Raw genomic sequence first — 20,866 nt, 5'->3', positions numbered from 1 at the left:
CTTCAGTCGTGTACTGTGTTGTACTTCAGTCGTGTACTTCAGTCATGTATCGTGTTGTACTTCAGTCATGTACTGTCCTACTTCAGTCATGTACTGTGTTGTACTTCAGTCCTGTACTGTGTTGTACTTCAGTCGTGTACCGTGTTGTACTTCAGTCGTGTACCGTGTTGTACTACAGTCGTGTACTGTGTGTACTCGTGTTCAGGCGCGGTCACAAACCTGCTCCACTAACATCTGCCTGGCAACATGTTTTTCGATTATTTGATTGGACGATGCAGCAGCTGACGTCATCGCGACAGTCTGTTGTTTTTGTCGCTGGACGTTTCCGGTAAAAACCAACAGAAAACGATCTCTCACGTAAACAACGAGTGCTTTTATCGATCATCGATCATCGATAATCGATCGTCTCCACGTTAACAATCGTTTGTTTGAACCAAAAATAAATGATCGTAATAACTGACAACGTTCGAAAGTTTAGTGATGCGTTCGCGGATCCTTGGAAAACAGCGTTTACAAAAGCCAGAATAGAATTAAAAATAGACGTAAACGAGGTATGGTTTTGGACAAAAAGCACGATAAAGTTTCTCAAACGACGCAGTTGATATGATATAATCAATTTAATATTTTAAAGACCAAAATGTAAAGCTAAACTGTGACTGAAAGGAGAGATGCAGGGTGTGAAGATCGTTTCCTTGAACAGACACAGGTAGCGTCCTTTTGTCCGAGTCACCGTGAACGCACCACACGTCAAACAGACAGAAGGAGGAAGAAGAAGAGGAAGAAGAAGAGGAAGGACGAGGGCGAACAACGCGCAGTAAAAAACTGCAGCAAACCCTTAAAATACGACTTTTACCGTTTTTAAAGAGTTACAATGGGGTTCGTAAACACTGGGACAGTTTGCTCCGTGTTTTTCTGCGGGTTTTTCGTCCTTTTGGCGGCAGTTTCTCCAGAAAACAGCGGTGAGTTCGAGAATGAGGGTGAAATCGAAAGTAAAAACTGTTTGTGACGCAGCGAATAAAATGAAGTTATTTTGGTTCCAAACTTTGTTTAATCACAAGGTTTTGTTTGTTTTCTTTCTGTTTTGAGCTGTTTAAATGTTTTATTTCTTCTTATTTTACAGTCGCGGAAATTGAAAACACGGAAATATGTAACCCGAGTGTTGGTGAAAGATAAGAAACCGCGATAAAAATGAACCGTTTCACTGAAACATGTTAAAGGTGTAAAAATGTCTGGAGAGACTTTTTTAAACCTGGACTTTCATTTTTTTTACATATATTATTTTCGTTAATAAAACTGTTATTTTAGTTTATTATCGTTGTCTGTTTGAAAGAAATGATTAAAAAGAGTTTTTCCATGTTTGTAACGAGACGATCACAGAATATAAAGATGGTTTAAGTTTATTTGAGTTTGGATTTAGGTTTTAGATAAGTTTGGATTCTGGTTTAGGTTTAGTTATTAGATTTAGTTTTGGTATTATTTTAGGTTTTGTTTGGGTTAAAGTTGGACATTTTAGTTTGGACTCAGATTTTTAGTTTAGTCTCAGTTTATGGTTTAGTTTAGTGAAGATTTATGGTTTAGTTTAGCCTCGGTTTATGGTTTAGTTTAGTCAAGGTTTATGGTTTAGTTTATTTTAGTCTAGGTTTATGGTTCAGTATTGCCTCGGTTTATGGTTTAGTTTGGTCAAGATTTATGGTTTAGTTTAATGAAGGTTTGTGGATTAGTTTAGTGAAGGTTTATGGCTTGTTTTAGTCTAGGTTTATGGTTTAGTGAAGGTTTATGGTTTAGTTTAGTCAAGCTTTATGGTTTAGTGAAGGTTTGTGGTTTGTTTTAGTCTAGGTGTATGCTTTAGTTTAGTCAAGGTTTATGGTTTAGTTTAGTAAAAGTTTATGGTTTAGTTTATTTTAGTCTAGTTTTATGGTTTAGTTTAGTCTCGTTTCATGGTTTAGTTTAGTGAAGGTTTATGGTTTAGTTTAGTGTTGACTTTGAAAGAGATTATTGTTTAAAGTGATTGATCACAGACAGTATTTGTGTTTTACCTGTTGTTGTTGTGTGTGTGTGTGTGTGTGTGTGTGTGTTCACACAGAGATTCACTCCCTCACCTACATCTACACCGCCTTCTCCATGAAACCTGAATTACCCGGCTTCCACAAGTTCACAGCCGAGGGTCAGCTGGACGGCAGCGTCATCGACTCGTTCAACAGCGACGGAGCCACTAAGATTCCCAGACAGCCGTGGATGAAGAGCAATCTCCCCGAGTCGTACTGGACCAGAGGAACAGATACTCGCAAGAGCAAGCAGCAGTGGTTCGACGTCAACATCGGAATCCTGAAGGAGCGTCTGAGACAGAACGATTCTGGTACGATCCATGAAACCTGATCACTGCCAATTAAAGTCTAAAATGAAGTTATTCAGGTTTTTATAGGAGTTCTTGTACGAGACGGTGACATCGATTACAAACTCATTGTTGTGTCATAACTGTAACCTGTTCATTTGTCCAGACTTTCACACTCTTCAGTGGCTGCACGGCTGTAAGGCCAAGAGAGGAGAGGATGGGAAGCTTCACCTCCACCGAGCCCTCGACACGTACAGCTACGATGGGAAGGACTTCCTGTCCTTCGATGACGTCAACGATATCTGGTTTTCCTCTAACGATGCTGCCAAAGAGACCATCAGGAAGTGGGAGCAAGTCAGCACTCTGAAGGTTTACACCAAAAGCTACCTGGAGTCGGACTGCCTGAGGTGGATGAACGATTTCTTGGGTTACAGACAAAAGTTTCTTGAAGAGACTGGTAAGAAAATTATTATTATTATTATTATTATTTAGCATGTTTTAAATTGATAATAAATAGCACTTATTTTGCTCTAAATAATCGCGAAATCACAGTTCTAGTGTTTTTTTGGTCATATTAGTCACTTACATTTTTCCACGTTTCAAAATATCAATATCAAAATCTACTTAAAGTTCCAAAATCTACTTAAAGTTCCAAAATCTACTCAAAATTCCAAAATCTACTTAAAGTCCCAAAATCTACTTAAAAGTTACAAAATCTACAAAATCTACTTAAAAGTTACAAAATCTACTTAAAAGTTACAAAATCTACTTAAAAGTTGCAAAATCTACTTTAAGTCCCAAAAATCTACTTAAAGTCCCAAACATTACTTAAAATTCCAAAATCTATAGTTCTAAAATCTACTCAAAGTCCCTAAAATCTACTTAAAGTCCCAAAAATCTACTTAAAATTCCAAAATCTTATAGTTCCAAAATCTACTTTAACTTCCAAAATCTACTTAGTTCCAAAATCTACTTCAAGTCCCAGAAATTACTTAAAAGTTCCAAAATCTACTTGAAGTCCCAAAAATTACTTATAATTCCAAAATCTACTTAAAGTCCCAAAATCTTCCTAAAAATTACAAAATCTACAAAATCTACTTAAAAGTTACAAAATCTACTTAAAAGTTGCAAAATCTACTTTAAGTCCCAAAAATCTACTTAAAGTCCCAAACATTACTTAAAATTCCAAAATCTATAGTTCTAAAATCTACTTAAAGTCCCAAAAATCTACTTAAAATTCCAAAATCTTATAGTTCCAAAATCTACTTTAACTTCCAAAATCTACTTTAACTTCCAAAATCTACTTAGTTCCAAAATCTACTTGAAGTTCCAAAATCTACTTAAAGTTCCAAAATCTACTTAAAGTCCCAAAAATTACTTAAAAGTTCCAAAATCTACTTAAAGGCCCAAAAATTACTTAAAAGTTCCAAAATCTACTTAAAGTCCCAAAAATTACTTAAAAGTTCCAAAATCTACTTAAAGTCCCAAAAAGTACTTATAATTCCAAAATCTTATAGTTCTAAAATCTACTTAAAGTCCCAAAAATCTACTTAAAATTCCAAAATCTTATAGTTCCAAAGTCTACTTAAGGTTCCAACATCTACTTTTAAAATCGTCTTAGTATAAAATCTTCTTAAAATTTCACACACACACACATATATATATATATAAAATTCTACAAATACATTTTTTATAACATTTAGTGACGTTAACGTTTCACAGACAGCAGGCTAATCTCTTTGACACAGTTGAAGACAGATTCACAGTAAAGTAATGTCATATTAGTCACTTACATTTTTCCACGTTTCAAAATATCAATATCAAAATCTACTTAAAGTTCCAAAATCTACTTAAAGTTCCAAAATCTACTCAAAATTCCAAAATCTACTTAAAGTCCCAAAATCTACTTAAAAGTTACAAAATCTACAAAATCTACTTAAAAGTTACAAAATCTACTTAAAAGTTACAAAATCTACTTAAAAGTTGCAAAATCTACTTTAAGTCCCAAAAATCTACTTAAAGTCCCAAACATTACTTAAAATTCCAAAATCTATAGTTCTAAAATCTACTTAAAGTCCCTAAAATCTACTTAAAGTCCCAAAAATCTACTTAAAATTCCAAAATCTTATAGTTCCAAAATCTACTTTAACTTCCAAAATCTACTTAGTTCCAAAATCTACTTAAAGTCCCAGAAATTACTTAAAAGTTCCAAAATCTACTTGAAGTCCCAAAAATTACTTATAATTCCAAAATCTACTTAAAGTCCCAAAATCTACTTAAAAGTTACAAAATCTACAAAATCTACTTAAAAGTTACAAAATCTACTTAAAAGTTGCAAAATCTACTTTAAGTCCCAAAAATCTACTTAAAGTCCCAAACATTACTTAAAATTCCAAAATCTATAGTTCTAAAATCTACTTAAAGTCCCAAAAATCTACTTAAAATTCCAAAATCTTATAGTTCCAAAATCTACTTTAACTTCCAAAATCTACTTTAACTTCCAAAATCTACTTAGTTCCAAAATCTACTTGAAGTTCCAAAATCTACTTAAAGTTCCAAAATCTACTTAAAGTCCCAAAAATTACTTAAAAGTTCCAAAATCTACTTAAAGGCCCAAAAATTACTTAAAAGTTCCAAAATCTACTTAAAGTCCCAAAAATTACTTAAAAGTTCCAAAATCTACTTAAAGTCCCAAAAAGTACTTATAATTCCAAAATCTACTTAAAAGTTCTAAAATCTACTTAAAGTCCCAAAAATCTACTTAAAATTCCAAAATCTTATAGTTCCAAAGTCTACTTAAGGTTCCAACATCTACTTTTAAAATCGTCTTAGTTATAAAATCTTCTTAAAGTTTCACACACACACACACACATATATATAAAATTCTACAAATACATTTTTTATAACATTTAGTGACGTTAACGTTTCACAGACAGCAGGCTAATCTCTTTGACACAGTTGAAGACAGATTCACAGTAAAGTAATGTCTGTGCAGATCCTCCAGAGGTCACCATATATGCAGCAAAGTCCCACATGGAGTCAAACGTGCGCCTGACGTGTTTCGCCACCGGCTTCTACCTGAAAGACGTCGAGCTGAGGATGAGACGCAACGGAGAAATCATCGATGAGCTGATGGGACTCCAGAGCTCTGGAGTGAGGCCGAATCACGACAACAGGTACCAGAGGAAAGACTTTGTGGAGATCTTCAAGAGCGACGAGTCTCAGTTCACCTGTGAAGTCGTCCACGCACCGTCCAGTTTACACGTCACCAAGGTTTGGGGTAGGAAGTGTTTCTGTGTTTGAATCAAACATCACGACTGAAATCAGCTTTTTATCACTCTCCCACACCAAAGTCACTCACTCTCCCACACCAACGTCCATAGAGAAAACCAGTGATTTTAGCTCACAGGGACACAGGGAGCTGCTGGTCCTCTGCTGCCTCGTGTGGTCACTTTGTGTCACTGAGTTAAGTCTAAAGTAAATATTTTAAAAGCTGAATTCACTAAAATCAGTCATTGTAAGTTAGTGATGGAGGCAACAGTGGATCAACAACTCCTGTGAACTCCTGTGTGCTGTGATGTTAAAATCACTGGTTTACTCTATGGACTTTGGTGTGGGAGAGTGAGTGACTTTGGTGTGGGAGAGTGAGTGACTTTGGTGTGGGAGAGTGAGTGACTTTGGTGTGGGAGAGTGAGTGGCTTTGGTGTGTCAGAGTGAGTGACTTTGGTGTGGGAGAGTGAGTGACTTTGGTGTGGGAGAGTGAGTGGTTTACACAGTGAATGTTAAAATAACGCGTGTGTTTTCTGTGTTTTTTCTTAGATCACGCACTTCCCTCCAATCAGTCTCCAATGGTCCTGATCATAGTTGCATCGATCATCCTCTTGGTTGTTCTGGTTGTGGCTTTCGTGTTGATTATCTTGTACAAGAAGAAGAAGATTGGTAGGTGCAGAATATTAGGTACTAGGGATGCACCGATTGGGGCTATTTCAGATTTTTCAAGAAGTTTGACCTGCCGATACCGATTTCAATTTTTTAAACCACTTTTCAGCATACAGAAAGATATATATTGGCATCTTGCATCGCGCAGCGGCTGCACGTATGTTGTGTAATCAAATACACCGGAATGGCGTTATATTAAAAAGTCATATCATAACGACTAAATAACCAGCCCTACACTCTACTACATGTGCGTGTGTTGCTGATGCTGCGCGATGCGGGTGCATTTTGATCGGCTTATTAAAATCGGAAATATTCTGTCTGATCGGCCAGTCACCGATTCTTCTGCAAAGGGAAAGATGCCAAACGGTGGTGGATCCACGGCGTCGGCTTTGCGATCGAGACATCGACGGTGACTCGCTGTAACCCGGTCCTGACCCCCATAAACGAACGTCCATGACCCTGATCTCCGTCTGTGCACCAAACCCTCAACTCTGAGGGTGACGTCAAGGAGTCGTTCTGCGCTGCCCTGAACAGGATCGTCCAAGCCGTGTCCAACAGAGACCAGCTCTTAGATCCTCCTCCTCGGCCTATGTGCTGAATGAGCATCGCCAACACCTTCTTCTGACTTCCAAACATTCACAAGTCCATCCATGTCCTTGTGACCCTCAGCCTTCCCCCTGCAGACGACTGCTGGACAGACCACCGGCTCCTCGTATATCGCCTGGTTTCTAATCTTTTGTTGAGTGCATTTCAATTTGTGAAAAAAACCGTGCCAATTCTAAGCAAAAAAGAAATCGGGATTCACATTTTTTCCAGAATCGTGCAGCGCTAATGTGGGATAGGAAATCTGTACCTGCGGACCTGAAGGACGCCACCATCACCAGGAAATCTTCAAGAAGGCGGATTGCTCCATCTGCGGAAAACTACCGCGGCATCTCCCTCCTGCGCCCGCCTGCTTCAGGAGATCGATGCCATGTGGGAAACCTTGAGATGTTTCGGCTTCTCTGACCATTTCACGGACCTTGTACAGGCTCTTCATGACGGGATGACTGGCCGTGGTCTTCACCAAGAAGCAGGGCTGAGTTCTGGCCCTCACCCTCTTCTTCCTCATCCTTGATCCACGAGCTTCCTGACACGGCCTCTGTCATCCGACTTCGCTGACGAAAGGATGGAGGTCTTTTCAACACCGTACGCCTCCACGCCTGCTAACCCACCTCCCCGGTCACAATACGGGAGCTGCGGTACACTGACGACAACGCGACCCCTGTGGACACAGTTGCCAGCCTCCAGACTACTGTCCATCTTTTTGATGGTATCTATTGCTGCTTCGGTCTCACCTCCGACACCGGGAACACTGAAGATCCTTGCACAGGGAGCCCCGGGCCATCCTCAGGATTTGTGCCGCACATGCAGCATTTTGTTAGGCTCTCCAAACGAAACTCACTCTCCACACCAAAATCGCGGAGTTCAGCGCCGTCGTTCTTTCCACCCTCCTTTACGGCTCTGAGGTGCGGGTTCTGTGTCGACGTGATGTAAAAGAAGCTGGAGCGTTTCCAACAGCAGAAACTCCTGCGAGATCCTGACGATCGAATGGCAACACCTCGTCTCCAATGAATCTGTCCTCCGACGAGCCGATCTCCTCAGCATCGAGGCTGCGACGCCACCACATCGCCTCCGCTGGACAGGACGCGTCAGAAGAACGTCCACAACACGACACCCTCGCCAGATCCCGAGGAACTGGGAGAACCTCGTCAAGGATCAGGGAACAGACGGCGTGGAAAATGAAGGACGTTGAACACAAAGAGCAGCTTCTCCTTCCTCGCTCGTAATAGATTGATGTTTGTAACGGAGCTTTTCCACCACACAGTTCCAGTTCTCCTGGACTCCCTGAGGTTTTCTTTTCGATACTAAAATGTGACCTCAGATTTAATGTACATGTTTATAATGTGTTGTGTTGTTGATTAATGTGTTTCTGTTCATTCACACAGGTTTTCCCTGCGCGAGTGGATCCGACAAAGGTATGAACGCGTTAACTGTTGCTAATGTTACACTTGTGTTTCTGCGATAGATGAAAAACCCGACTGTCATATTCACCACATGACTTCAATAGCTTTATTAATTCCGAAAGACTCGTGAGCAGCAGGGTGTCATCTGCAGAGAAAAAGACCTATAACCATCCTGTCTTGAACCAAGAGGGGGCAGCAGAGGGACAACCAAAAATTGTGTATTTGGACGTGAGTGGAAAGACAAGTTTGACGTATTGACGTCTTTGTCTCATTCGCAGATTCAAATCCCTCCATGAGCAGCTCACAGTCGTTCCCTGACTCTGATAAGAAGGGTAACTATCTTTGTTTTCTGCATTATTGCTTCCAAAATAAAAGCCCAATTTCCTGTTTCCTGTTTGTCCATGCTCAAAGACGGCCTTGAAATTTGTCCTAAAAATGTCGCAGTTTAGTAAGATGACAGATACGACGTAAAAATGGTGCTGATGCGACATATCTGACATCTTATGAAACTGACTGTGTGTGTGTGTGTGTGTGTGTGTGTAGATGACAATGACGTTCCTCTGATGACATCACCGTCGAAAGGTAAACAAACACACACACAGCCGCTTTAAAGCGAGAAAAAACTATAATGAATGACGAAAAGCTAGAAAATGAGTGTAAACCATCCTGTCTTCAACCTAGAGGGGGCAGCAGAGGGACAGGCAAAACTTGTGAATTGTTTGGACGACAAGTTTGACGTATTGACGTCTTTGTCTCATTCGCAGGTTCAAATCCCTCCTTGAGCAGCTCACAGTCCACTGGCTCTAATGATATGGGTAACTATCTTTGTTTTCTGCATTATTGCCTTCAAAATAAAAGTTCAATTTCCTGTTTGTCCATGCTAAAAGACGGCCTTGAAATTTGTCGCAAATATGTTGCAGTTTAGTAAGATGTCAGATATGTCGTAAAATTTTCAAGTTTAGTAAGATGTCAGAAATGTTTTGAAAAAATGTCGTAGTTAAGTAAGATGTCGGATATGTCGTAAAAATGTCGCAGAAAATATCCTTCGTTTGTGATGCGACGTTTGGACGTTGGGAGAATCTTGACGCTGATTGGTTTTCACGATAAAATGTTAATGTTATGAATCTTAAAAGATGAAATTTGTTTAAAAGATTAAAAATTAAAACTGTCGCCTTTGTTTTAACTTAAAACCAGAAATGTGGGTAATCTGACTGTGTGTGTGTGTGTGTGTGTGTGTGTGTGTGTGTGTGTGTGTGTGTGTGTGTGCAGCCGACAGCAAGACTGAAGAGAGCGAACAAATGTTGAAAGGTAAACAAACTGAGAATTTACTGAGTGTTTTACAGACTTACAGGGGGCGCTGTTGACTCTCTCTGTTTGTCCTCACAGAACCAAAGTTGTCAGTGAACGGCTCAGACTCTGGCGTCTCTACGTCCTCGATCGTAAGTGTCTTTATTAAAGGAGTGAAGTGTTGTTTTTAGTGTCTCTGTGCTTCCGCACTTGCTAATATGACCAACAGAGGCCGCCAGAGGCTTGTTGCGTGAATGGGGTGAAGTCTGTCATCTGTGATTCCCTTGTTGTTGTTGATTCTCTCTGTGAAACGCTGAGTCACAGTTTGCTTCATTAGTTTGGCGCTGACTCAGCGTTTCACAAATATTTGTTTTGTTTTGTTTACCTTTTTTCTTCATGCTTCTTCCTCTGATATTTTTTTTTTTTTTTTTAATCGTCTGCAGGAAGTGAAGGATGAAACCAGTGCTGGGAGGGCGTCGCCCGTCGCCTGAGCTCGTAAACAAACAAACAATGTGTTTGAGAAGATTTCGTTTGTTTGTTTGTTTCCAGTTAAAACTGGTGTTTTTTTGTTTTTACAGTCGCTGAAACTGAAAGTCGCCGTTTTTCGCTCACAAAAACAGACGAATCGGCCGAAGGATTTTATTTAATAGAATAAAGAATAATTTGAATAAATCAGTATTATAATCTGGACGTTATAGTGAGTTTATATAGATATAATCCAATCCAGCTTTATTTCTAAAGCACTTTAAAAAACAACAAGTGCTGTATATCAGAGGTAAATCAAATATAAAAACATGACCTAATCGACAATAAAACAATGAAATACTCAAGTCCTACAATAAAACTACAAACAAGATCAAAAGTTGGACAGTGAAGGGGCGTGTCTAACAGTGAAGGGGCGTGTCTAAAGGCAAATAGGCGTTTCTAACCGTGAAGGGGCGTGTCTAACATGCTCGGTGCAGCAACAGAAAAAGCTCTATCCCCTCTGAGCTTCATAATACATACATATTTGTATTTATACATCTATGTATGTATGTATACATACTATACACATATTTTTATAAACTTGTGATTTAAACGGCGACACCTTAACTCTTTGATTTGTCTCGTGTATCGTTCCACTTGTATAAATCAGCCTGAGTCACTATAAACATACCAGAATATATATATATACACGTGTGTGTGTGTGTGTATATATATATATATATATATATATGTAACGTATACATATAACACATACTAAGTAATAAACAACAGCAAGTACCAAACTAACAATGACAGTGAGTTAAAGTGATGATGTTTATTCAGCAGTAGGTGTGTGTGTGTGTGTGTGTGTGTGTGTGTGTGTGTGTGTGTGTGTGTGTGTGTGTGTGTGTGTGTGTGTGTGTGTGTGTGTGTGTGTGTGTGTGTGTGTGTGTGTGTGTGTGTGTGTGTGTGTGTGTGTGTGTGTGTGTGTGTGTTGATGGTTGTGTATATATGGTGTTGTGTTGTGTTGTTGTTTCTTCACATCAGCTGATGATGATAATAATAATAGTGATCAGCTGTGTGTATGTGGTTCAGGCGTTTGTCACTTTGTCAAACTGTGGAATCAGATTTGTGTCGAGATTTGAAGAAAACAAACTGCAAATAAAATCTGGATTTAATCGTTTAAAAAAGGATATATAATATCATTTTGTTAGCTGCGACTCATAAGCGTTCCTTGTGATTCTGACTGTGGGCGGAGCTTGGTGAAGCTGCCTGCTGATTGGCTCCCGAGTTTCCTGTCCGTCTGGAACTCGAAATATCGACGAGGATAACTGTTTTTGCTCGATTCATAAAATATATGAAATATATAAATATGAACACAAATCTAATTCACACTGAACCCAAACAAGAGTTCTTAATGGTTTATAAAACCATGTGATCTCAGAATTGATGCTGTTTAAGTTTGTTCTTTCTTTCTAAAATACTTCTGTATAAAAAAGTATAAAATAACTATGTTCAGTATTTGTTTGTGTTTTAAAAACATTGAGCCTGGTTTTTTTTCAATTACATTTATACATTTAGAGAAAAAAAGTTGCTCTTCTAACGAGATCAATTTTTCACCTCATAAAATCAAATTTTTCTCTTTAATTCCCGAAATGTGATTTGTACGGAGGAGCGTTAGTGCCACGTGTCAAAAGAATAAAACAGCTTGACTTCTGAGATTAAAATGTAAGATTTCTGACTTTATTCTCAGGAGACATGCTGTTTTACATGTGGCACTAACGCTCCTCCATACTAATCAAATTTAGGAAATTAAAAAGAAAAATGTGATTTTAGTGTTTTAGTGAAAAATGTATCTTGTTTGAACAGAAACGGCTTTTACTTTATTTTCATATTTTTAAATTCTCAGTTGAATATTAAAACATTTAATATTGAAAAGCTTGTTAAATTTTTGCACTTTAAAGTCAGTTTGATTTGATTTATGTACAAAATCAGAAATGTTGTTTTGGATTAGGATTATAAAGAAATAAAGAAATGACTTTATTTCTGATTTAAGATTCTCTTTGAACGTGAAATGAACGAATGATTCCATTTAAGCATAAAAGTATGAAATGTTTGTTTTTGCTCTTTTACTAATTATTTTAAAACAAAAATGGATGGATTCAGAAAGAATGAAATATTCTAGATTATTTTAGGGTTTGTTTTATTCTTGTTGTATTTTTTCATCATATTCTCTTTGAATCATTTATCTCTCTTTTAAAGTCACAATAAATAAAAGTTATTTTCAGAATATGAAGCTGAGTTTGATCCACTGCTTTATTTTATACTGTGTGTGTACTTTACATCCATGTACTTTGCTGTGTACATGTACTTTTACATCCATATACTTTGCTGTGTGCACATGTACTTTACTGTGACAGTACATGATGTCCATGTACTTTTCTGCGTGCATGTACTTTTCTGTGTACATGTACTTTCTGAATGAGTACAAGATGGAAACACTCCTGTCGTCTGTCGATGACGTAATGACGCACACAAACCGTCGACGCTGACGTTGATTTGAGGAGAGAGAAAAAAAACCTGTCAAACCAACGTGAATGCACCGATCGACGCTTCCGCTTTATATTGATGCTTTCAAAATAAAGGACTGAGAGTGGTTATCCACGTTAACCGGATGTTATATCATCATTCTCACGTTAAATAAACAGTAACATTGTCATGTCGGTGGAGAAAAATAAAAAAACACACAGTTCAAGAATTATTTACCAATTAAAACGATGTTGTGACGAGTTGTGATTTCCTGATTGATTGATATTAGAGACATTTTTTTCGATACCCAATATTGTTGTTCATAGTAGTTTTAGTGGTGTAATGTTTTATTTGTCTTTAAAGTAACTTCTTATAATTACTTATATTATTATTAGAGTTGTTTGTGAATGTGTTTGCTTTCCGTATTTGAAAACTTCGGCTGAGGGTTTTATATTGAAACGCTCAGACCGGATGCAGTTGTTAACCGTCACTCGCTTGTAACGGCGGAATAAAAAAAAATCTCCAGATTCGATGAACTATCGGTGCCTTTTTAAACTGAACCCCGTCTTTTAGTAACAAATAAACGGACCGGACGATGCGAGCGGTGTCGGTGTCAGCGGGAACCGGAGCTAACGGCCGGTAGTCGGTGTGTTTCCGGTGGTAAGAGCGGCTCAGTGCGCCGCTGAAGCCGATGGGCTCCTCACTGTGTTCGGGTAAAAAAAGGCGGAAGACTGCGTATGAAGAGATGCAGCACGGACACCGCCGCTAACAGCTAACAGCTAACAGGCTAACGAACTACGATGTCGGTTTGAGGTAAAAGCGCACGCACACACACACTGACTAACACAAAGAGTCACAGCTAACACTGAGTTAGCTGCTATTAGCTAACGACAGTGTGTGCGCGCGCGCGTGCCCTGTAACTGTCATGAGCGTATCAAACACAATATGGGCCCCCGGGCTCACACAGGTACAAGCCCCCATAGTCTCTGTAGTTGTTTATATCTTTGGAGTTGATTGTCTTTGTAGTTATTTGTCGCTGTAGTTTGTCTTTGTAGTTGTTTGTCTTTGTAGTTATTTGTCTTGCTGTAGTTTGTCTCTCTGTCGTGATTGGTCTCTGTAGTTTGTCTCTTTGTAGTTTGTCTCTGTAGTTCTTCTCTTTGTAGTTTGTCCCTCTGTAGTTATTTGCCCCTTTAGTTTGTCTCTTTGGTTTGTCTCTCTGTAGTTATTTGTCCCTGTTGTTTGTGTCTTTGTAGTTTGTCCCTCTGTAGTTATTTGTCGCTGTAGTTTGTCTCGCTGTAGTTATTTGTCTCTGTAGTTTATCTCTTTGTAGTTTGTCCCTCTGTAGTTATTTGTCTATGTAGTTTGTCTCTTTGTAGTTATTTGTCTCTGTGGAGTTATTTGTCTCTGTAGTTTGTCCCTCTGTAGTTATTTGTCTCTGTAGTTTGTCTCACTGTAGTTATTTGTCCCTGTAGTTTGTCTCTTTGTAGTTTGTCCCTCTGTAGTTATTTGTCTCTTTGTAGTTTGTCCCTCTGTAGTTATTTGTCTATGTAGTTTGTCTCTTTGTAGTTATTTGTCCCTGTAGTTTGTCTCTTTGTAGTTTGTCCCTCTGTAGTTATTTGTCTCTGTAGTTTGCCTCTTTGTAGTTATTTGTCTCTGTAGTTTGCCTCTTTGTAGTTATTTGTCTCTGTAGTTTGTCCCTCTATAGTTATTTGTCTCTGTAGTTTGTCCCTCTGTAGCTATTTGTCTATGTAGTTTGTCTCTTAGTAGTTATTTGTCTCTGTAGTTTGTCTCTTTGTAGTTTGTCCCTCTGTAGTTATTTGTCTCTGTAGTTTGTCTTAGTAGTTATTTGTCTCTGTAGTTTGTCCCTCTGTAGTTATTTGTCTCTGTAGTTTGTCTTAGTAGTTATTTGTCTCTGTAGTTTGTCCCTCTGTAGTTATTTGTCTCTGTAGTTTGTCTTTGTCGTAGTTAACATGTTTTAAAGTCTCGTTGTCCTTTTAAGGAAAGAGCAGAATCCTTTCGACTGATGACATCACCCTTCATGGCGCCACAGATCTGAACGCAGACACTGTAGATTCTCACGCGCAGCAGCTCAACGTGACCACAAGATGGCGAGCAGGAGGAAGTCCACCACGCCCTGCATGGTTCCTCCACGAGAGGCCGTGGACTCGGACCAGGAGATGGAGGACGTCGGGGACGAGGCGGAGGACGGCGAGGACGGTAACGGCGCCTCTGCGGAGCCCCGCCTCCCGTCAGAGGACGATGATGTCACACACGTGTCCGACCTTCACCTGGACGCTAACGCGGCAGAGGGAGGATACGAGTGTAAATACTGCAGCTTCCAGACGACCGAGCTCAACCTGTTCACCGTGCACGTGTCCACGGAGCATCCCGACGTCGTCATCAACGCGTCCTACGTATGCATGGAGTGTGACTACCACACAAAGAGGTAGGGGGCGCTCTTTTATACGGACAGCAAACGTCTTTTCTGAGGAGCTGCTGGTCCTCTGCTGCCTCCTGTGGTCACTTTGTGTCACTGAGGTCAATCAAACACTGACGTGACAGACCGACACATTTAAAGTGAGTGACAGTGAGGCAGCAGTGACACAAAGTGACCACGCGAGGCAGCAGTGGATCAACAGTGAAGACGTGATCATGTGACGTAGATATCGTAGATATCGTTTTTGTTAAATTAGCTTTAGGTGTAAAATGTGTTCACGTCACAGAGAAGCTGAAAACGCATAACGGTGCTAACGGTGTCAACGTTAACGCATGACACGTTTCCATGACGACTGACCGGGAAAAAGACGCGCGTGACGTCGTGTTTACGTTATTCCCGATTGTTAAAACGAGTCTCTAAAGTAACGCTAACCTTTAAAAAAACGGCGCACACGTACGCAGTAAACAGGTACGCCCTAGTTCCCCTGTTGACGACACTAAAGGAGCTAATGCAGCTAACGGAGCTAACTGGTAAACAGTGCCCGGACTCCGGTGCCGCGTAAACATGACGTCACGCACGTCTTTTCCTGTTCAGTCATGCATTAACGTGCGCTAACGTTGATGCCGTTAACTGCCGTTGGTGCCTTTACGTGCTCAGTGTTATAGAAAAAATCCTAACGACATGCTGTGATTTGTCAATCGCGACCCTTGACCTCAATGTTCCGCTTTGAGGTCAAAGGCGGGAACAATGGAGTCTGCGTTCCTTTTTTTTAAAATTTGAAATTTACCCACAATCCTCTGCCTGCAGTTACGACAATCTGCTCGCCCACAACGCCCACCTGCACCCGGGCGAGGACAACTTCACGCGGACGATGGTGAAGCGAAACAACGAGACCGTGTTCCAGCAGACGGTCAACGACCTCACCTTCGACGGCAGCTTCGTCAAAATGGAGGATGAGGAGGAGGAGGCGGCGTGCAGAGGCATCGCCCTCAGCAAGACGCCCATCATGAGGATCAGAGGACGACTGGAGACCAAGAAGTTCACCGCCACGCACAAGATGGCCGACGATGACATCATTAAAGTGGAGGACGAGGACGACGACGAGGACTACGACGATGACGATGACGACAAGGAGCCGCCCGTTCTCTCCCCGGCGCCCATGATGCCAATCACCGTCACCGCCGCCGCCACCGCTCCTCGCCTCATCCCGGTGTCGGCGCCGCTGCAGGTCCAGGCCGTGCCTCAGAGCATCGTGGTCAACGGCTCCAACCTGCTGCAGATCAAAGGCCCGGTCGGCGGCGGCTTGGGCGGAGTCGGCGGCGTGCTGCCTCCAGGAACGCTAGCTCAGGTTCTGTCAGCGCTGCAGCAGCAGCAGCAGCAGAGTGGAACGCAGACGCAGCTGCTCATCCCCATCAGCAGCATCCCATCATACAACAGCAACATGGACAACAACGTCCTGCTGATCAGCGCATACAACAGGTGACACACACACACGGACAGAGAGACACACACACGCACACACACACACACACACACACACGGACGCACACACAAATGCACTTTTTTCACTTCCAATCCAATACCTGAATTTGGATATCTGCCGATACCGATGCTATTCCGATATGGATGCTCTGTTTTCTTTATTATTATTATCGTTATTGTTGATTTAATATAAGGTTTTAATAAACTCCGAGTATGACATATATACGACTTTACAGCAACTTTACAGGAATTTACAGCGACTTTACAGGGATTTACAGCGACTTTACAGCGACTTTACAGCAACTTTACAGCAACTTTACAGCTACTTCACAGCTACTTTACAGGTACTTTACAGTGACTTCACGCCGACTTTATGCTGAATTTACAGCGACTTTACAGCGACTACAGAAAACAATCAGAAATCTTGTTTTAATCATGAAAAAAGCTTCAAACCGATTGATTTTCAAAATAATTGATGATTAATTTAGTGATCGTTCCGATCCGTTTGGGAAATCCATTCCACTTTTTGCAGCCAGCTGTCAGAGCAGTCGGGGAATCACCTGTGGAGACATTTCAGCAAACGTTAAAGCACAGACGGATCGGAAATTTCAGATCTGTGAATAACATAATGATGATGATGTGTGTGATGTTGATGGTGGTGTGTGATGTTGCGTTGATGTTGTGTGTGTGTGTTGTTGCGTTGCAGGTTTCCGTACCCGTCGGTGTCAGAGATCACAGGTTTGTCGTCTCAGACCAAGTTCAGCGAGGAGCAGATCAAGGTGTGGTTTTCTGCTCAGAGGCTGAAACATGGAGTGAGCTGGACACCAGAGGAGGTCAGGGCTACACACACACACACACACACGCACACACACACGTCTTTGTGTGTTAATGTTTGCTCGTGTGCAGGTGGAGGAGGCTCGGAGGAAGAAGTTCAACGGCACGGTTCAGTCCGTCCCTCAGACCATCACCGTCATCCCCACCAGCCTCGCCACCACCAACGGCCTGCAGTCCATCTTCCAGACGTGTCAGATCGTCGGACAGCCGGGCCTCGTCCTCACTCAGTTAGCGGCTAACGGCGGCGCCATGCCGGTCGCCTCGCCCATCACGCTGACGGTCGCCGGCGTCCACGGCAACCAGCCCAAAGCCGCCGAGCCCTCCACGTCGGAGTCGAACGCCGAGATGTCGGGTTCCTCGGCGAGTATGGCGCTCGGTTTGGACGCGAGCGGCTCGAAGCCCAAGAAGTCCAAGGAGCAGCTGGCGGAGCTGAAGGCTAGCTACGGGCGGCGGCAGTTCGCCACCGAGGCGGAGATTTCCCGCCTCATGCAGGTCACCGGACTCTCCAAACGAGCCATAAAGAAGTGGTTCAGCGACACGCGCTACAACCAGAGGAACGCCAAGGACCATCACGCCTTGCTGCTGAGTGAGCTGTCGGCGCCGTCGTCGGGCGGCAGCGGCAGAGTGGGGCGGATCGGCGGCGGGAGCCTTAACAACAGCAGCAGCAACAGCGACAACGTGGCCACCATCGTTATCGACTCCAGCGACGACGCCAGCGACTCCTCGCCCATTTCCGCCAGCGCCCCGGCGCTGTCCAGCCCCCCGGCGCTGTCCAGCCCCTCCGGAAACACCCGGGTCAAGTTCCGCAACGCGTTCCCCGACTTCACGCCGCAGAAGTTCAAGGAAAAGACGCCGGAGCAGCTGTTCGTCCTGGAGGCGAGCTACCAGACGTCGGACACGCCCACGGACGAGGAGCTGAGTCGACTGCGAGTCGAGACGAAGCTGACGAGGCGAGAGGTCGACGCCTGGTTCACCGAGAGGCGGAAAATGACTTCGGCGAAAGACGGCGACGGCGACACGGACAAAGCCAAAGCAGCCGCCGCGCCGCCGCCCTCGGCTCGCGACAGGCAGAGGTCGCCCCCTGCCTGCAGGAAGGCCACGAAGAAGTCACCGGAGCAGCTGCACGTCCTGAAGAAAGCCTTCGTCCGCTCACAGTGGCCCACGGCCGAGGAGTACGACCAGATGGTCGAAGACAGCGGTCTGCAGAGGTCCTACATCGTCAACTGGTTCGGAGACACGCGCTACGCCTGCAAGAACAGCAGCCTCAAGTGGTTCTACCTGTACCAGAGCGGCAAGGTAGCTCCCGGCACGTCCGGAACCGCTGCAAAGCATCATGGGAAGTCGATTCTAACCGCTGCTCTCTTTATCACGTCTGACCTGCAGGGGGACGAGGCGCTGAACGGTGGAGCCAAGATTCAGAGGAAGTCCAGGAAGCGTAACCGGGGCTGGTCCAGGAGGACACGCCGGCCAAACTCCTGCAAACGCTCTCCACAGGGGGGCGCCACCGCCATCAAGGTCTGTGCTGGTGTATGTCGTACTTTCATCTTTTAATCCAGATTATGCTGGTTGTTAAGTTGTTCTTGGAATACGGAAGAAAAAAATGATGAGTTCGTACAAGCGTCACAATAAGATTATTATGTTTACATAAAACTTACGCAATTTACAGCTCGGGATTTACCTATTTACGAGATTATTGTATTCTGCGTGGTTTTTGTATCGCTTTCGAGATACGAAGTATACGCTTTTTTACCCGATAAAAATCTGAATTAAAAGAAACCCAAAAACATTAAACTTTTTTGTGGATTAGCAAAAAAAAAAAGTACGTTGACGTGTGAGAGTTTATCGCAATACACGAATTTACAAATACTCACATGTTTTTGCAACATTGTTATATCGCGTTGTGACGTCTCTGGCGACGCCCACCCCTAAAGTTTAGGTTGACTAGGCTCCGCCCCTCCCCCGAAGCTTTTTATTTGAAACCACGATATCTCAGTTTTCCACGTTATTCTTGGAATACTGAAGAAGAAAATTAGTTGAGATGAGTTCGTACAAGCGTCACGATAAGATTATTAACGTAAATCTTACGCAATTTACAGCTCGGGATTTAGCTATTTATGAGATTATTGCTTATGCTTTTATGTGCTTTATATTTTAGCGTATTTGACTTTATCAGATTGTATTTTCCGAAATCTTAAAAGAAACGGAAGAATCAAAGTTACTAATGTCTGAAAAAAACATTTACATCCCTGGGCGGGGCTTACGTCGTCATCCTGCAGCCAGACACAAAAGGCCGATCCAGAGCCGCCACGTCGGCCATTTTGATTTACAGTCGCTGTCGAGTTCACAATGTTTTTGAGGTGGATTTTTTTTTCATAATTTCTCCAAAATGTTTTTAAACCCAAACACTTTGGGATTTAAATCATAACGTGATGTTTGTGTTTGTGTGGCAGGTGAAGTCGGGTAAATCCTTCCTGAAGGATTATTACCTGAAACACGGCGGCCTCAGCGAGAAGGACCTGGACGACCTGGTCATCAAGTCCACCATGAGCTACGAGCAGGTCAGGGATTGGTTCTCCTCCACCGCCACCAGGGCCGAGGAGGGCAAGGAACCCTTCAGCGAGGAGGAGGAGGAGGAGGGGGCGGAGCATGAGGAAGAGGGTGAGGAGGAGGAAGAGGGGGAAGAGGAGGAGGAGGAGGAAGAAGAGGTGGTGGAGGAGGAGGAGGAGGCGGCAGAGCAGGACAGTGATGGAGAGATGGAGGTGAAGGAACAAGGAGACGAGGCTTCAGATGACGACTGTAAAAAGGAGGAGCTCCAGGAGCAGGAGGAGGAGCTCCAGGAGCAGGAGGAGGAGCCCCAGGATCAGGAGGAGGAGCCTCAGGAGAAGGAGGAGGAGCTCCAGGAGGAGGAGCCCCAGGAGGAGGAAGGTGAAGGAATCAGCCAATCACAGCCGGCGGCAGACGAGCAGACATGAGCAGGTGACTAATCTGACCACCAACATAATCTGGATTAACTGCTGAAAGTATGTGTAACGCTGTCATGTTAGCGCCCCCTGGAGGTGGAGGAAACCACTGCTATTGTCACTGTATTGTAAACCACTCACTCTCCCACACCAAAGTCCATAGAGAAAACCAGTGAACCAGTGAGAGTGAGTGACTTTGGTGTGGGAGAGTGAGTGACTTTGGTGTGGGAGAGTGAGTGACTTTGGTGTGGGAGAGTGAGTGACTTTGGTGTGGGAGAGTGAGTGACTTTGGTGTGTCAGAGTGAGTGACTTTGGTGTGGGAGAGTGAGTGACTTTGGTGTGGGAGAGTGAGTGACTTTGGTGTGGGAGAGTGAGTGACTTTGGTGTGGGAGAGAGTGAGTGACTTTGGTGTGGGAGAGTGAGTGACTAGAGTGAGTGACTTTGGTGTGGGAGAGTGAGTGACTTTGGTGTGGGAGAGCGAGTGACTTTGGTGTGAGAGAGTGAGTGACTTTGGTGTGGGAGAGTGAGTGACTTTGGTGTGGGAGAGCGAGTGACTTTGGTGTGGGAGAGTGAGTGACTTTGGTGTGTCAGAGTG

General features: G+C 42.7%; 2 protein-coding genes across 2 annotated transcripts; both read left to right on the top strand.

The window, feature by feature from the left end:
• Nucleotides 1-770: 770 nt before the first annotated feature.
• LOC310936060 (H-2 class I histocompatibility antigen, Q10 alpha chain-like) lies at nucleotides 771-10,803 on the top strand. The gene is made up of 12 exons (XM_083900088.1): nucleotides 771-959; nucleotides 2,084-2,356; nucleotides 2,499-2,789; nucleotides 5,328-5,612; nucleotides 6,152-6,271; nucleotides 8,260-8,289; nucleotides 8,556-8,609; nucleotides 8,821-8,859; nucleotides 9,042-9,092; nucleotides 9,547-9,585; nucleotides 9,664-9,716; nucleotides 10,008-10,803. Exons 1-12 carry the CDS (start codon nucleotides 872-874, stop codon nucleotides 10,053-10,055), a joined length of 1,371 nt encoding a protein of 456 aa, XP_083756214.1. The 5' UTR covers nucleotides 771-871; the 3' UTR covers nucleotides 10,056-10,803.
• Nucleotides 10,804-14,663: 3,860 nt separating this feature from the next.
• Nucleotides 14,664-20,283, top strand: LOC310935707 (zinc fingers and homeoboxes protein 1-like; the record flags this gene model as incomplete). The annotated part of the gene is made up of 7 exons (XM_083899641.1): nucleotides 14,664-15,004; nucleotides 15,803-16,474; nucleotides 17,184-17,310; nucleotides 17,384-18,607; nucleotides 18,695-18,826; nucleotides 19,762-20,133; nucleotides 20,176-20,283. 7 exons carry the CDS (start codon nucleotides 14,664-14,666, stop codon nucleotides 20,281-20,283), a joined length of 2,976 nt encoding a protein of 991 aa, XP_083755767.1.
• Between the last annotated feature and the right edge of the window lie 583 nt (nucleotides 20,284-20,866).

The sequence above is a fragment of the Microchirus variegatus genome (assembly GCF_963457635.1).
Source record: "Microchirus variegatus genome assembly, chromosome: 13".
Lineage (NCBI taxonomy): Eukaryota > Metazoa > Chordata > Actinopteri > Pleuronectiformes > Soleidae > Microchirus > Microchirus variegatus.
Note: the sequence above shows the minus strand (reverse complement) of the source record. Positions and strands in the feature narration are given on the sequence as shown.